We start from the raw sequence: 17,833 nt of genomic DNA, 5'->3' as shown, positions 1-17,833 counted from the left end.
CAGGTTCGATTCCCCCAGTAAAGTCACATTTTCCTATACACCTTTACATGGATATGAACCTATCTAACGGCCCATTTGAATACATAGAGAAAGGGTCTATCTGTGTGCTACACTTTTCCTAGAGATTAGTCTCAAATCTTCCATAACCCTGGGATTTATTGTGAGTTAACAAAAAAAAAAACTCATAATTCTATTTTCGTGGGGGAGAAAGAACCTATCGTTTCCATGGTCCTCATGCAAATGTGGTTCAGTTTGAGGCGACATTTTTTTTTTCTTTTATGTGTCATGTGTGGTGATTTGATTAACCATAACTTTTTTTTACTTTAATTTTTTCGATAACTAGATTAACAATAAAAAATTTCAGCTGATAAATATATATGTTTTACTGATTCTTTTTATTTTGATAAGATAAATGATTTTGATATGCAACTAATTGATATTTTTATAAATCTTTAATTTATACTCCCTCTATTACACAAAAGTGTCATTTTAGAGAAAACTTTTTTACAAATAGTGTAATTTTCTATTTCCAATGTGTTTGTATGCTATATTTTCTAATTTATCTATAAATCCAAAACTCATTTCATTAAATTTAGATCATTAACCACTTATTAAACAGAGGCAAACATGTATAATTCAACATTTTCTTAATTTGTGTGAAATGTGTCAAAATAACACTTTTATGAAACAAAGGGGTAATATTTATGTGAAAGATATATTTTACTTATATATATATATATATATATATATATATATATTCTTTGTGCAACATATTTGTACTTATATACAAATGATGCTTTTAATTAGTTGAAAAGCAAATTCGGAAACATGAATTAAAGATGTCGTTAGTCCTATGGTCCTCACCCAAATGTGGTTATTCCTTAGGCAACATTTATGTGTAGTTTGATCATGCATTATTTTTATTTTTATGTTTTTTGATAACTAGATTAACAATAAAAGTTCAGAGAATAGATATTTACTTTACATTTTCTTTTTAATTTGACTTGATAAATGAATTTTGATGCGCAACTAATTAATATTTCGTAATTCTTTAATTTATAATATTTAGATGAAAACTATTTTTAGTTATGTATGTTTTAGAGTAAGAAATTTGTTCAAATACCATTTTCTCACTTTTGCTTTTTATAAAATTTTAAATAGATATTTTACCTACATTTTAATTTTATTATAAAATTGATTTGATATATAGTTAATTATTATTTTCAAAATTAATTAGTTCAAATGAATATAGTTTAATTTTTAAATTAATATATTTGAGAAAGCTAACTTTTTTTTCTTATGAGAAAACAAACTCCCTCTAGTTTCTCTTCTTAACTTTTGTTATCAATTTAATAAGAAACATCAAAAAGAAAATATGCTTTCAAACCTATAGAATGAGGCTTCTATTTTTGAACAGCCAAAAACAGAGCTAGTGAAATGAATCTATAGAGCTTACGTACATTTAAATATGGGAGAATTTCAAAAATAGCACTAAAAATTATAAAAATTAATTTTAAATATTATAATATGTTAAATAGTGCTATTATTAGAAAAATTTGGAATGTGTGCTATAATTGTCCACAAAACTTGTTTTAATGTTATTTTAGAGTATTTCTCTTTAAATATTAGTAGATATTTTTAAATTTAGTAAGTTTTATTTATTTTAATTTAATGTTTATAGTTTTTAATATTCTAGAGTGTTTTTTTATTAGTTGAATTATTTGTACCTAAATACAGATGATGCTTTTAATGCACCAAAAAAAAAAAAAAGAATAGCTTTATAAAGTGGAACGGAGGGATTCTTTGTACAGACAAAAAGCACCGACAAGAAAAAGAGAAAAGAGAAAAAAGAAAGAGAAGAAGAAGAACAAAACATGAATTTTGAGCTTGTCTTCATCCCTTCTCCTGGAGCCGGTCATCTCCGATCAGCGGTGGATATGGCGAAGTTACTAGTGGACCGTGAAACCAGCCTTTCTATCACCGTCATCATCCTTCCTATCATTTCCGAAGGCGAAGTCGGTGCTTCAGATTACGTTGCAGCCCTCTCCGCTGCATCGAACAGCCGCCTACGTTACAAAGTGATCACCTCCGACTCCGCCGAAGATGAACCAACCCCCGAGCTAACAAATTTTGAGAAGCATATCGAGAACCAGGCGCCAAAGGTTAAACGCGTCGTTGCGAAACTCGTCCAAGACTACTCGAGGCTACCGGACTCGCCGAGGATTGTTGGGTTCATCCTAGACATATTCTCCTACTCGATGATAGATGTGGCTAAAGAGTTTGGTGTTCCGAGTTATTTGTTTAATACCACGAATGCAGGAATGCTCGCACTTGGATATCATATTCAGATGCTGTACGATGAGAACAAGTACGATGTTAGTGAAAGTGATTATGTAAACTCGGAAGCTGTGTTGAACGTTCCAAGTTTGAGTCGGCCTTATCCGGTGAAGTGTATTCCTGACATTTTTGCATCTAAAGTGACGCTCCCCATGTTTGTAAATCAAGCGAGAAAATTTAGACAAATGAAGGGTATTTTGATAAACACTGTTTCTGAGCTTGAGCCTTATGTGTTGAAGTTTCTTTCGAGTAGTGATACTCCTCCTGTTTATACTTATGGACCATTGCTACATCTCACGAACCAAGTTGATGATTCCAAGGAAGAGAAACAATCCGATATTTTACGGTGGTTAGACGAGCAACCACCTAGTTCGGTTGTGTTCCTCTGCTTCGGGAGCAAGGGAGGCTTCAGTGATGAACAAGCAAGAGAAATCGCAATGGCGCTAGAGCGTAGTGGCCAACGGTTTCTCTGGTCTCTTCGTCGTGCATCTCCGAATATATTTAGGGAAGCTCCTAAAGAGTTTAGGAATTTAGAAGAAGTTCTTCCGGAAGGTTTCTTTGATCGGACGAAAGATATAGGAAGAGTGGTCGGTTGGGCTCCGCAGGTGGCCGTGCTTGCGAAGCCGGCTATTGGAGGATTCTTCACTCATTGCGGGTGGAACTCGATGCTAGAGAGTCTTTGGTTCGGCGTTCCGATGGCTGCATGGCCGTTATACGCAGAGCAGAAGTTTAACGCATTTATGATGGTGGATGAGCTTGGATTGGCTGTGGAGATAAAGAAATACTGGCGAGACGATCATTTAACGGGAGTGGGGACGGTTACGGTGACAGCGGAGGAGATAGAGACATCAATTAAGTGTCTGATAGACCAGGATTGTGACGTGAGGAAAAAAGTGAAGGAGATTAGCAAGAAATGTCACATAGCCCTATTGGACGGTGGATCGTCGCGGATTGCGTTGCAAAAGTTTATTGAAGACGTTACGAAGAATTATCGTTTCAATGATAAGGGAATACGAGTCTGTACCCAAATGAGGCATAATTAAGTTTAAAAATATCATTTTAGTCAATGCATGTCATCTTTAAATAGAAACCCATGTATATGTACTACTTTAATTTGAGGTAACAAATTAAAGAGAATTAAAATGGTTGTAAGTTTCTTTTTAACCAAATATTAATTAGAATATTTAAACTTTAAATGATTGTCTCAACGATTAATTAGGGTAGCAAAATAAAGAAAAGACATTAAGAAGCTAAGAAATAATGTAAAACATAAAAGAACATAAAGATTGAAACTTACGGTCCACAAATGTCTCAAGGTTGTATTGGAGTAGACATTTACGTCTAACCATGAGAGGACATGACTATGGACAATGAGTGTTACTTTTGAAAAATATATGTATGTACAAGTGAACAAGTCAAACATTACTTGATTTTATTTTCTCATATGTTTTTTTTAAGTTATCTTCCTTTACAACTCAGAAAAACAGCACCACCAAATACAGAGGATTTTTAAAAGATGAAAATCGAGCTGGTGTTCGTTCCTTCTCCGACTATCAGTCATCTCATGGCGACAGTGGAGATGGCCAAGCAACTAGTTGATCAAAACGACCACCTCTCTATCACCGTGGTAATCATATCTTTCAATTCCAAAAGCACATCGATGATCACCTCGCTCACCACTGCATCTAACAAGCAAATCCGCTACGAAATAATCTATGGAGGAGATCAACAACCAACCGAGCTGAAGGCGACTGATTCTCACATCCAAAGTCTAAAACCACAGGTGAGAGACGCCGTTGCGAAACTCGTAGATCCCACTCGACCAGACTCACCACGTCTAGCTGGATTCGTCGTTGATATGTACTGCACTTCGATGATCGATGTCGCTAACAAATTCGGTGTCCCGACGTACTTGTTTTACACTTCCAACGCTGGATTTCTCGGACTCTTGTTTCACATTCAGTTCATGTACGACGCAAATGATACCTATGACATGAGCGAGTTGGAAGACTCAGACGCAGAATTAGTGGTTCCGAGTTTGACTTGTCCTTATCCGTTGAAATGTCTTCCTTACATTTTCAAATCAAAAGAGTGGCTCTCCTTTTTTGTAACTCAAGCGAGAAGATTCAGAGAGACTAAGGGCATTTTAGTAAATACGGTTCCTGAGCTGGAACCTCAAGCGTTGAAGTTTCTCTCCAGTGGTGATACTCCACGTGTTTACCCAGTAGGACCATTGTTGCATCTCAAAAACGAAGCTAGGGATGATTCCGTGGACAGGAAGCAATCGGAGATTTTACAGTGGTTAGACGAGCAACCACCTAGATCGGTAGTGTTCCTTTGCTTTGGGAGTATGGGAGGTTTCAGTGAGGACCAAGCAAGAGAAATCGCTGTAGCTCTCGAACAAAGCGGCCACCGTTTTCTCTGGTCTCTCCGCCGTGCATCCTTGAATATAATGAAGGAGCCTCCCGGTGAATTCACTAACCTAGAGGAGATACTTCCGGAAGGGTTTCTTGATCGGACGGAGGAGAGAGGAAAGGTGATTGGTTGGGCACCACAGGTAGCCGTGATGGAGAAGCCGGCGATCGGAGGTTTTGTTTCTCACGGCGGATGGAACTCGACGTTGGAGAGTTTGTGGTTCGGTGTTCCGATGGCGATTTGGCCACTTTACGCCGAGCAGAAGTTTAACGCTTTTGAGATGGTGGAGGAGCTTGGTTTGGCGGTAGAGATCAAGAAGCATTGGCCAGGTGATCTTTTGTTGGGGAGGTCGGAGATGGAGATTGTGACTGCGGAGGAGATTGAGAGAGGGATCAAGTGTTTGATGGACCAAGATAGTGACGTGAGGAAGAGAGTGAATGAGATGAGCGAGAAGTTCCACGTAGCTTTAATGGACGGTGGATCGTCTGAAACTGGTTTGAAAAGTTTTGTTGAAGACGTAACGGAGAATATTACTTGATCGTCTTATGATCTCGAACGTTTTAGAATATTTCTTGTATTATGGGTTTACTTGCATGGCTAAATAATTGGCCTTTTATGTCAAGTTTTATTTTTACTTGAGTGTATAATAAGAACATGAAACGCTTTGTGACTTTGTGTGTTTATAAAATGTGTAGTTCTCAAAAATTCTAAACACACAAAGTCAAGGAGAAAAGTGGTGTGTGTTTTGTTCATTGTGAAAACAAAATAAATTTCTTACGGTTTTAAATCCACACGAGTTGATTTATAATTTAAGACTGGATACAGAATAGTGAGAAATATTGTAAATTTGTAATAATTCGCTTATTATTTTGAACGTTAACAAACAATTCTTGGGTACATAAACACATTTTCCAAACAACATATCAAAATTAAATTAACAAACACATCGCCCCAAAAGTTAAAAACTTAACAACAACGAATAGAGCACACACCACTCTCCGACATGGTTAACATATAAAAACTAACTTCCGGCGACAGAACAACGTGTCCTGATCACACCAGAAGAGCCCGTCTTAACTTTAACTCTCCCCATCTTCTCCATTGACTTAGCGAAAGCTTTATAAAACGTCTGTTCAGAACCGTTGACCAAGTCGTTGATCATCTTCAACGTGGCTGAGTTCGTAGTCAAAGCAGAATCGGACTGAAATAAACCTCTCCTCTTTAGGATAAGCCTGTAATAACTGAGATCGAAGCTTCTGCGGCTGCCAGGATCCATCTCTAGGATGGTGGAGTTGTCATTAAGGATCTTGCATTTCGTAGCCTTTAAAATAGTTGCGTACTCGCTATCTAGAGACGGATCTTGTTTGACTGTCGTCGAGAAGTTGTAGAGACGAGTGTTCATGGAAGAACAATGAGAGACACCAATCGTGTGAGCCCCTAAACAAAAAACCAAAAAAAATGGTTAATAAACAGCCGTAACGACTAATATAGTAATATGACTATTTTGAGTTTAATGAATGAACTTACCGGAGAGCAGAACAAGGTCTTTGAGATTAAGGCCTTGGTTAGCGAAAAGCCGCTTTAACGTCGTGAAATTACTCGTTGGCGGAGGAATGTTGTTCAAAGCCTCCGTAGAGTTTGAGATTCTACCGTCTCTTCTTCCCGTTGGGACTCTCCATGAAGGACCTCCCTGTACAAAAATATCATAATATAATTTATATAATTAACGAATTGTATTGCAATTTTTTTTTGTTAATAAATATAATTAAACTAAAAAGATTCACTAATTTATAATTTGAAACACTTACGGTGGCGACTACTGCGTCCCTAGCGGTCAGAGCAATGATATCAGCGCAAGAAACAGTCTTAGGACACTCTTTTTCAAGAATAGACTTGATCCTCTCTACGAAACCGAATCCTCTAAGTGTTAGATTCGGTTGTGAATCTTTCTCTGCGTTCCCAGAAGTCGAATTTATCAACACAGATCCATCACATCCCTTCATTACATTTTTTCCAAAATCAATACGAATATGTAAGGAAAATCAAAATTATGCTATAGCTCAAAGTTACTATCAAATTCACATTTCTATTTATTTTATGATGATATTTTTTTTTTCTTTCTTTTGAACATAAATAAATTAATATGATGATACATCTTCTGGAGTACCTCAGCGTTTTTAGTAAGCTATTTAACTAGATGTGTGTAGTAGATATCAATATGTGGATATCAATGTAAATATGTTATGAACATATATTTATCAAAAAAAAAAAAAAAACATATGAACATATGTATGTGTGGATTAGAGGAGGTTAAATACATACCCTAACGAAGCAATCATGGAAGTGCATTCTGATGAGAGGAGCTGCAAGAGAAGGACCATTATGGATATGCTTTTGAATATGATCCGAAATGATTTTCTCTGCGTTTGGACAGCTTTTTGCGTAGAAGTTCATTTGAAGTTGAGCCTCCGATAACCCCAACACCCCAATAAGAACCGTCACTGCAACCGCAACCGCAAAATTCAATCGATTCATCGTCTTTATCGAGTGGTTTCCTAGATCTTGTTTCCCTCTATTCTTTGGTTTTGTGTCACTGAAGAGAGACAGGGGATATAGAGCAATAATGGAGTCGGTCTATTTATCATTATGGTAAAAGTAAACATAAGAGACTTGTGTAAGCCGGAAACACTTATTTAAAACCAAGTAACTGAAAACATAGAAACATATTCTTTTACTTTATTTCTATATATTCTTTTACTTTATATATATATATATATATGTGTGTGTGTGTATATCATAAAGTAATACAAAAACAAGTTACATTATGTGGTTTTACAATATATCTATATATATTAATATATGTGTGTGTGGCAATTTTGTGCTTTTTAATAAATTTGTTGATATTAACAAAATAAAAACTTAAAGCCTAAAAAACTAAAGTGATACCGGAATAAAACACAGTTGTTTATAGTTGTTACCCTTATTATAAGTTCCATGATTAGCTGTCCAAGAATTTTATTTTGAGGTAATCTAAATGAAGTAAAGAACTAAAGTTATATACTATTAATTAGTAAAGAAATCAAAAGGGTAAAGTTGAAAAAATAGCAGGTCTTAAATAATTATTTTCACATGTGAACAGTATACGAAAATGTATTTTTTTATATAAAGAAGGTCTATTATAATATAAGTAGAACTTATTAAATTATTTCTTTGGCTAAAGACGTTAATTGCTTTATCTACACGCACATAACAAGGTATTATGTACATAATTGTGCGTCTCTGCTTTGGTCCATTGATAATTATGGTTTCTTAAATAAATACAAAAAATTGTTATCAAGGTTAAAAAGTTACATATGTCAGTCAAATGATTTTTTTTTGGATATTGTTGATATACAAAATCACGGAGAAATTGCTAAAGCTGGCTTAAAATAGGATAAAATTCATTAAAAGATAAAAAATCATAAATTTAATCAATATAAATATACATTTTCCATCTTTCAATCACACATGTAAATATAACACAATTACTATATTTTAATGATAGAACAAAAGTAAAATGCTAAACACAAAACAAAGTATACTATGTTTTAAGTCATTTATTTTTTTAATTACCAATCTCTTTTTCGTCATAAGATTTACGCAGAGACAAAAAAGCAAATCAATATCTTCACCGTGGAGACATTGAATAGTAAAAATATCTTACTTTTTTCACATGATTTATTCTGGATGTCGGGTCAATATATATAGAGGACACCAATTATTAAATGGAGAAGAAAATATTGAACCCCAATTATAGCGAGTGACTTAAGGAAGTGAAGGAGGATTCATAGCCTAGACATATATTGTCCACAACCTGTAAGTCTTATTTTTATTGCTAAGAAGCTCAATGCTGCTAGGCAGCTGTAAGAAGGAAAACGATCGGATCAGAATATTTCCAACATCGTTTAATATATTCTAAAGATACTTTTTCACGTTGATTAAATGAACAAATAGAAATGACAACAGGAAACAAAAAAAAGAGGAACACTGAAAAGGAAAGATACCGACGCATAATCACCTAAACCCACTAACACATTCTTTCCCACTTATACAAATAAAATAAGTTTACGCATATTTGATAATCAAATATACACGTATATATGAAAATATAATAACGAAAAACCATAAGAGAAATAATTATTATACACACAAAAGATACAACACATGGAAAAATTGGGTCTAAAAATATTATTTTGTTCTTTCTATTCTCACCTCCCTGGATGCCATTACGAAGCTTTCATGCAGATTTTGGCCATAAATTCGAAGTCCTATACATATAATATTCATGCGGATTAGGGCTTTTTTTTTTAATTGGTTAATGGATAAGAGACTTAATGATACCGTAAAAAAAAAGTAAAACTGTAACATATAATATAAAATATATACAAGCGTATAATATGTATGGAAGAAGTATCGATACATTGAGCCAAAGTTGACGACACACTATTTGGTCACCGATGATATAAACTAGTTCTTTAAGTTAGACTATTGATATCCACCGTGTTTTCTACGGTCAAAAATAAAATTATATGTAGCTTTAAGGAACGAGAAACTGACTTAGTAAGAGCCAAAAGATCATAAGTTATATTTATTTTGATTAGAAAAATACATGATTACTTATAATATGTTTGTGTATCTTAGATCACCTGTCTTGTTTTATCGCGAAAACTTTGCCGTTGTCTCTCTTATATGTTGTCATCTTCTTTAATCTGGCATTTCTTAAAAAAATTATTTTGAGGCATTAGTAGAAACAATTATGAAGGTTGCTAACGAATTGAAGTTTCATCAAAAACCAAAAATTAAATCGTGCAAGACACCACTAAATAACGAAGAAGGATTCCAAATATAAGATGGCACAATATTGTTTGGAAGTAACTTTAACATATATTTTTTTTTATCTTTTTATCTTTTTCTAAATTATAAAACCGACATAACTTCTTGAAAAGTAAATACCTAATGATTTGTATATATATGCAATTGTGGTTAATGACTTAAATAGTTTCGATTGATCAAGAAATTCAAAGGGTGCGCTAGAGATATTTGACCTAATATAATACCAAATAAAGCTTCCATATATCTACTTCCTCTTGTTTGGCAGATAGTTGTTGGCAGGTCCCCTTTACAGAGTTTTCGAAGTTGGTTAATTCCCTGAGGCTTTTTATTTCCTTAAAAAAGTTTAAGGCATTCATTTCTTTAACTAAGAAAACCTAATTGAACCAAAAAAGGTTTTAAGAAGAAATAAAAAGCAATATTAATGCCAAATTAAATAAAAATGTCAGCGTTCAATGCTTAGCACTTCTTTTTAAGAAGAGATGATTAAAACGAAGATAAAAAAGGATATAGAGGTTATAAACCCTTCTTAGTTTTTTGCATATTAACCTAGATTTTATGACTGTGGCCTGTGGGTTAAGATTTTAATTGATTTACTAAATAGTTCCATTTTTAATAGTAGACGTGTACGAAATCATCACCCTTACAAAAGTCCATTAATCACTGAATCTTTCGAACAACTGTGATCACCACGGGTACTGGCGTAGAAATAATATTTTGCTTCGCTTGAGAGTCTTGTGAGATTTTTGTGATTCATCTCTTTTTAATCATTCACTATCTTTATCTTTTACGTTTTAAACTATTATTTCCTACTATTAAAAAATTAAACCCTAAGTTCCCACATTTCTATTAAGTCTAGCTAAGGCTACTAACTTCTCCACTAAGTATGTGAGAGACTATTTTTGTTAAACCATTTCAAATTGTAATGTTCTCACCAGGCCTGGTTCTCATAATTCCATTTGAAAAATACTTCGTCTAGTACTTAAAAGCTTCAACTCCCAGAACAGCGGAAAACATAACTATTTTTAATATATAGTAAAGTGGACATGAAACATGGCCCATAACTAAGGCCATAATATCTACTAGACTAGTCTGGTCCATAATCCTCTATTGTGGTAATAGGCAAATTATACATATATCTAGAAGACTAGAACTAACGTTTAGCAACTAATGTGATCAAATGTATCAGTTCAATTGCGATTCAGGCATATATATCACAAATACTGTTTTGTAAAGTCGAAGCTAACATTCTTGTATTGGAGGAAGAGTTTTTAGTCATCACTGTGGTCGTTAAATATAGTTACTTCGTTATTTGTTTTACATTGTGAATCATGTGATTAATATTCACGCTAAGAACACAGACATTACACAACAATTATATAAATAGTAATCATAAACTTATTTATTTGAAATATGTATATATCTCAGAAGAATTTGATATATTTTGATACATCATCTGAAAAATAAAAATCCCTAGTTCCCCTTAGTTCCAACAACAACACCTTACCTGTACTACGTTTTCTTTGTGTATCCTTGGAATAATCACAACAACTATCATTGTTTACCCATTCAGTCAATTATATACTGTCCTATCAATCGCATGATACTCAAGATTTAATTGACGAAATGTAAACCATGATAGTTGTTGTCGGGACGTTCTTTAAGATTTGTGAATATTCTTAGTAACGTCTTGTCTGAATTTTATAAGAGCAGTGTGTGAAGATCCACCGTCCATTAATGCTACATGACTCTTCGCACTCATCTCCTTCACTTTATGCCTCACGTCACTATTATGCTCCATCAAACACCTGATCCCTCTCTCTATCTCCTCAGCCGTCATTAACTCTGTCTCTGACCGGAAACTATTTCGGATCTCCACCGCAAGCCCTAGCTCTTCAAGCATCTCGAACGCGTTAAACTGTTGCTCGGCGTAAAACGGCCACGTCGCGATCGGAACACAGAACCAAAGACTCTCTAGTGTCGAGTTCCATCCACAGTGCGACACGAATCCTCCGATCGCAGGATTCGCTAGTATGGCGCTAGTATAACGTCGGCTTTTATGTGTACAATATGTCTTTCTAGGTTTTAAATTAAAGTTTTCATTTTAGGTTTAGAATTTATGCACAACAACTAAATAACATCAACTATCGATTAAAAATAATCATATTAGTCATATATATCAATATCAATACATTTTATTTCTGATTCACATAATCATAAATATTTAACAAATAAGAAAAGATAGATAAATGATATAAGATATATGATACCCATATATGATATACGACATATTATATTATTTATTTAAACAGCGAGTTTGATTTCTTCTTCTACAACTTTAATCTTCTCCTTTAGTTCATTGAGGTAGAGTTTACGTAGTAAAATTTCCCACTTTAATTTTCGGATCTTTTCAAATCCACCTTTCGCGTGATCATCTTTCCAAGCCTTACCTTCCATGAGTATAGATGATGCCAACATGCATTTTTCTTCTGTTGTGGGCGCGAATCGCATCATCTTCATAATATTTGGGATACCAAATAATTCATGTGCATTTTTATACTCAAGTTTTCTGTAAAAAATAATCAATATTGATTAGTATTAATAAATAACTTAGCTGATCATATTTACAATAATAAATCTAGCAAAAAATTATAGATAAGATAATATAATACTTTTCTGCAGGGAAATAAGGTGCAAATTCGCAATTTTGAGAGCAGGATTTGATTTTGGTAGTACACAAAGCACATGGTTCACGAATAACATTGATTATTTGGACGTCCATTATGATTTTCTGTGTAAACAAAAAAAGATCATAATTACAATAGATGAATAAAAATATTTTCGATAAATAAAGAACTTATATTAGGCCGATAAATATTTCATAATAATTAATACTATTTAATAATAATAAAAGTTTTTCACATCATCTTTTATATATATTAATAATATAATATTTATATATATAGACTACTTTTCCAGTCATAGAAACTGGACTATTTGTATATATAGTACTAACTGAACTATTTTTAATTAATTATATGAGTAAAGAACACATATTACATTGACAAATGTTTGCTTAACCGTTAGTACAATGTAGTAATAATAATAATAATAGCTTTCACACAATCTTTTACTTTATATTATTGTTTTAATTCTTTATATATATATGGTAACATACTTTTAAGACTTTAAAAATGTTTAAAATCTTGACATCTTTTTTTTTTTTTTTTTTTTGACAATCTTATTTTTTTTTGCTTTTTTTTGTTTTTTTTTAAGTTTGAAAGCCACTTTTTTTTTTCTTCCTTCCTTTCTCATTTTTTCTTAAGCTTCAAAAACTAAACTATTATAAAAGCATTCTGTTTTTTCTCTCCCCATTATATTTAAAAGCCCTCCAAAAGTACATATGCATTTTACATATTTTATATTTATAAATTAATTATTCTCATAATTTCTTTTAAAATCGATTTCAATAATAATTTTATTTCTATCGATTAGAAATAATCATATTAGTCATATATATCAATATCGATACGTTTTATTTCTGATTCACATAATCATAAATATTTAACAAAAAAGAAAAGATAGATAAATGATATAAGAGATGTGATATCCATAAATGATATACGACATAATGTATCATTTATTTAAAGAGCGAGTTTGATTTCTTCTTCTACAACTTTAATCTTCTCCTTTAGTTCATTGAGGTAGAGTTTACGTAGTAAAATTTCCCACTTTAATTTTCGGATCTTTTCAAATCCACCTTTCGCGTGATCATCTTTCCAAGCCTTACCTTCCATGAGTATAGATGATGCCAACATGCATTTTTCTTCTGTTGTGGGCGCGAATCGCATCATCTTCATAATATTTGGGGTACCAAATAATTCATGTGCATTTTTATACTCAAGTTTTCTGTAAAAAATAATCAATATTGATTAGTATTAATAAATAACTTAGCTGATCATATTTACAATAATAAATCTAGCAAAAAATTATAGATAAGAAAATATAATACTTTTCTGCAGGGAAATAAGGTGCAAATTCGCAATTTTGAGAGCAGGTTTTGTTTTTGGTAGTACACAAAGCACATGGTTCACGAATAACATTGATTATTTGGACGTCCATTATGATTTTCTGTGTAATCAAAAAAAGATCATAATTACAATAGATGAATAAAAATATTTTCGAAGCAAATTTATAGATAAATCTTAGGAAAATAAAGTAAAAAATTTTACTATATATCCTGAAAAGATAAGCCTAGAAACTTACCAACTCGTTCTTTTTTAATTTTGAAAATAACTTGAGATTTTGTTTGACATAAAAAATTTTTTTGTTATATATATTTCTGTAGTTATACATATATATATAATTTTCCAATCATTGAAACTAAAATATTTTATTAATGACTTAAATAAAGAACCTATATTAGGCCGATAAATATTTCATAATAATTAATACTATTTAATAATAATAAAAGTTTTTCACATCATCTTTTATATATATTAATAATATAATATTTATATATATAGACTACTTTTCCAGTCATAGAAACTGAACTATTTTTAATCAATTATATGAGTACAAAACACATATTACATTGACAAATGTTTGCTTAACAGTTAGTACTATGTAGTAATAATAATAATAATAATAGCTTTCACACAATATTTTACTTTATATTGTTTTAATTCTTTATATATATATATATATATGGTAACATACTTTTAAGACTTTAAAAATGTTTAAAATCTTGACATCTTTTTTTTTTTTTTTTGACAATCACACTTTTTTTGCTTTTTTTTTTTTTTTTTTTTTTTAAGTTTGAAAGCCACTTGTTTTTTTTCTTCCTTCCTTTCTCATTTTTTTTAAGCCTCAAAAACTAAATAATTATAAAAGCATTCTGTTTTTTCTCTCCCCATTATATTTAAAAGCCCTCCAAAAATAATCAATATTGATTAGTATTAATAAATAACTTAGCTGATCATATTTACAATAATAAATCTAACAAAAAATTATAGATAAAATAATAAAATACTTTTCTGCAGGGAAATAAGGTGCAACTTCGCAATTTTGAGAGAAGGTTTTGTTTTTGGTAGTATACAAAGCACATGGTTCACGAATAACATTGATTATTTGGACGTCCATTATGATTTTCTGTGTAATCAAAAAAAGATTAAAAAAATCGTAATTATAATAGATGAATAAAAATATTTTCGAAGCAAATTTTTAGATAAATCTTAGGAAAATAAAGTCAAAAATTTTACTAAATATCCTGAAAAGATAAGCCTAGAAACTTACCAACTCGTTCTTTTTTAATTTTGAAAATAACTTGAGATTTTGTTTGACTTAAAATATTTTTTTGTTATATATATTTCTGTAGTTATATATATATATATATATATATATAATTTTCCAATCATTGAAACTTAAATATTTTATTAATGACTTAAATAAAGAACCTATATTAGGCCGATAAATATTTCATAATAATTAATACTATTTAATAATAATAAAAGTTTTTCACATCATCTTTTATATATATTAATAATATAATATTTATATATATAGACTACTTTTCCAGTCATAGAAACTGAACTATTTTTAATCAATTATATGAGTACAGAACACATATTACATTGACAAATGTTTGCTTAACAGTTAGTACTATGTAGTAATAATAATAATAATAGCTTTCACACAATCTTTTACTTTATATTGTTTTAATTCTTTATATATATATTGTAACATACTTTTAAGACTTTAAAAATGTTTAAAATCTTGACAACTTTTTTTTTTTTTTTGACAATCACACTTTTTTGCTTTTTTTTTTAAAGTTTGAAAGCCACTTTTTCTTTTCTTCCTTCCTTTCTCATTTTTTTTAAGCTTCAAAAACTAAACAATTATAAAAGCATTCTGTTTTTTTCTCTCCCTATTATATTTAAAAGCCCTCCAAAAGTACATATGCATTTTACATATTTTATATTTGTAAATTAATTATTCTCACAATTTTCTCTTTCTTTTAAAATCGATTTCAATAATAGTTTTTATTTTTTCATCATCATCATTAATAATGAGAGTGAAATCATCATAGAGTATTAAATTCATCATTAATAAGAGAAAATCATTGTCATATGTTTTGGTTAAATCCAATGATTTTTTCTTTTTGCAAAAGTGGTGATATTAAATCTTTGGTCAGTTGCCAACCTATTGTTGTGAGTATTTGTAACATCCGCGAACTAAATAGTGACATTTGGGGATGGGTGTCGATCGACACCAGCTTTTCTGATTCGACCAGATTGTTTTATTTCGCGATTTTTGGTTGGTTTGGTTTAATTGGGTTATCTAAACCGACTATATAAGTAGAGAAGCGACGAATTGAGAGTTTAGGGAGTGTTTTTGGTCGCCGCTTGAGAGGAAAAGGAAAGAAAGCGTTTGAGAGGGTTCTTGAGGGTTTTTGGGTTTGTTCTTGTTGTTTTGGAGATATCTGTGGCTGTGGAAGGGAGAGATGTTGCTGGTAACGAAGGAGAAGCTTTTTAAGGTGTTCTTTCCACCGTTTCTCAACCAAATCTTCCTGTAAAAGAGGTGAGTGCTTGACCATGGCTGATTTAAGCTTGAGATCTCTTTTGTTTTGGTTGTCCCTTGTTGTTTGTGGTGTTTTGCTTGCGTGGTTTGGTTGGTTTCGTGTTTCCTTAGGTTCCTGAAGCATTTGGGATGGATTGGAGGCGATTTGGAACGGAGGTTCGACGTTCGGTTTCGTGCATATCGTGTCTGTGAAGGCGGTGTTGATCGACACCAGTTAGGTATCGGTCGATACCATGGTTATGTCAGCGTCAGTCGACACCGACCTAGTGTCGGTCGACACCAGACATAACTGAGACTTGTTTTCCTGGTTTGATGTGTTGTTTGTGTTTTGTTTGTTTGCTTTAACAATAGTATCTCAGTTGCTTGTGCGTATAGCCCAGTAGATGGGAGGATGGCCTCACTGAGTGTTTATGACAATACTCATGCATCTCAATTTGTGTTTGTGGTGCAGGTAAAGACAAATTGTGTAGCGTGGAATCAAGGCGATGAAGAGGAGGATGATCTAGGGTCTCGTTGTGTGTTGTTGGTTATATTGTTGTTGATGTTGGAACCTTGAATAGTGTTATGCTAGATTGTTAGAATTATTAGGAATATGATTGTATTGTTAATATCTTTGTTTTATATTGTTGGTATGTTTCCGCTGTCCATTGTTGATGGGTAAATTAAATAATATGGGATACTTAATTATATATTATTATTATTAAAAAAATGGGTTGAGTTGTTTGAGTGTTTTTTTTTTGGTTAGCAAGTTGATAACTTGATATTTGCAATTGTTTAACTGGTGGTGAGTATGATAATCGTATAAATATATTGGTCAGTAGATGTGTCATGACTTTTATCATGAAGGCATACAATAACGAGAGTTTATACAAAACATATTTATTTGAGATATATATATATAACATGTTATCCAATAATCTCAAACATATACGTTTATAAGAGACAAAAACACTAGTAACTCAAAGAGAGAGAGATAGATATTCAAGGAAAGTAGCTGCGACTTTGTCATGACGAGTAACAAGAAACCACTGATGGTACGGTCTTGTTTTGTTTTCCAATTAAAAAATCATTTGTTACTTGTTCGATTTCTTGTACTGAAATCATGAGTGAAGAAATTTCAAGTATAAGAAATTGATTACTAAACCAACTTGCAGATTTTTTTTTCTAGCTGCTAATATATGTAAAATTTTTGGATCGATTGTGAGAGGGAGAGAGTAATATACTGACTGAGTCCGCTAAAGGAAGATCCCAACAAGGACAAAGTATGGACCAATTTACTTCAATTGTTATTATAATTGGAAGTGTGAACACAACATTCGATCATGGACAATTGTGTAAGCTCTCGTGGATGTATATGTCGCAGTCCAGACAGAAATAGTGCTTGCATTTACGACATGTTACGCATGGACCAGGCTTATTCCCTGCGCATAACAAACACACCAATGAGCCTTTGTATTCAAAGTGAATGGCGCGGTTGCTGCAATATATATCAAACACAAGTTCCTCTATACATACCTCAACAAGGGTGAACTATGCGCATCTTAAGTTCAATTACGGGTTCAGTAGTGACCAATGATTATTGACTAGTGGTAGTACTAAGAAACATGTATGAAAAGCCTGCATAAACCTGCAC

At 32.1% G+C, this 17,833-nt stretch overlaps 4 protein-coding genes, 2 long non-coding RNA genes and 1 pseudogene across 7 annotated transcripts; 3 read left to right on the top strand and 4 right to left on the bottom strand.

Annotated features, from left to right (window-relative positions):
* Positions 1-1,687: 1,687 nt before the first annotated feature.
* Positions 1,688-3,533, top strand: LOC104766081 (UDP-glycosyltransferase 71B7 pseudogene; annotated as a pseudogene). The gene has a single exon (XR_015591291.1). The product of XR_015591291.1 is annotated as a UDP-glycosyltransferase 71B7 pseudogene (transcript).
* A 111-nt stretch (positions 3,534-3,644) lies between these two features.
* LOC104766080 (UDP-glycosyltransferase 71B6-like) lies at positions 3,645-5,457 on the top strand. Its single transcript, XM_010489897.3, has one exon. The coding sequence runs from the start codon at positions 3,854-3,856 to the stop codon at positions 5,288-5,290; it is 1,437 nt and encodes a 478-aa protein (XP_010488199.1). The 5' UTR covers positions 3,645-3,853; the 3' UTR covers positions 5,291-5,457.
* A 141-nt stretch (positions 5,458-5,598) lies between these two features.
* On the bottom strand, positions 5,599-7,492 carry LOC104766079 (peroxidase 30). Its single transcript, XM_010489896.3, has 4 exons — positions 7,075-7,492; positions 6,561-6,749; positions 6,280-6,442; positions 5,599-6,189 (listed from the first exon to the last, which is right to left on the bottom strand). Exons 1-4 carry the CDS (start codon positions 7,285-7,287, stop codon positions 5,774-5,776), a joined length of 981 nt encoding a protein of 326 aa, XP_010488198.1. The 5' UTR covers positions 7,288-7,492; the 3' UTR covers positions 5,599-5,773.
* Positions 7,493-11,775: 4,283 nt separating this feature from the next.
* Positions 11,776-12,422, bottom strand: LOC104767724 (LOB domain-containing protein 9-like). Its single transcript, XM_010491707.2, has 2 exons — positions 12,294-12,422; positions 11,776-12,190 (listed from the first exon to the last, which is right to left on the bottom strand). Exons 1-2 carry the CDS (start codon positions 12,401-12,403, stop codon positions 11,926-11,928), a joined length of 375 nt encoding a protein of 124 aa, XP_010490009.2. The 5' UTR covers positions 12,404-12,422; the 3' UTR covers positions 11,776-11,925.
* Positions 12,423-13,069: 647 nt separating this feature from the next.
* LOC104767723 (LOB domain-containing protein 9-like) lies at positions 13,070-13,965 on the bottom strand. Its single transcript, XM_010491706.2, has 3 exons — positions 13,888-13,965; positions 13,634-13,752; positions 13,070-13,530 (listed from the first exon to the last, which is right to left on the bottom strand). Exons 2-3 carry the CDS (start codon positions 13,741-13,743, stop codon positions 13,266-13,268), a joined length of 375 nt encoding a protein of 124 aa, XP_010490008.2. The 5' UTR covers positions 13,744-13,752; positions 13,888-13,965; the 3' UTR covers positions 13,070-13,265.
* Positions 13,966-14,560: 595 nt separating this feature from the next.
* LOC147920415 (uncharacterized) lies at positions 14,561-14,994 on the bottom strand. Its single transcript, XR_015590460.1, has 2 exons — positions 14,917-14,994; positions 14,561-14,772 (listed from the first exon to the last, which is right to left on the bottom strand). It is a non-coding gene; the product is annotated as an uncharacterized LOC147920415 (long non-coding RNA).
* Positions 14,995-15,208: 214 nt separating this feature from the next.
* Positions 15,209-16,934, top strand: LOC147920414 (uncharacterized). The gene is made up of 2 exons (XR_015590459.1): positions 15,209-16,200; positions 16,652-16,934. It is a non-coding gene; the product is annotated as an uncharacterized LOC147920414 (long non-coding RNA).
* The last annotated feature ends 899 nt before the right edge of the window (positions 16,935-17,833 follow it).

The sequence above is a fragment of the Camelina sativa genome, chromosome 19 (assembly GCF_030686135.1).
Source record: "Camelina sativa cultivar CO46 ecotype springtype chromosome 19, ASM3068613v1".
Taxonomy (NCBI): Eukaryota; Viridiplantae; Streptophyta; class Magnoliopsida; order Brassicales; family Brassicaceae; genus Camelina; species Camelina sativa.
The sequence above is the reverse complement of the archived record's forward strand: the minus strand, read 5'-3'. Positions and strand labels throughout refer to the sequence as shown.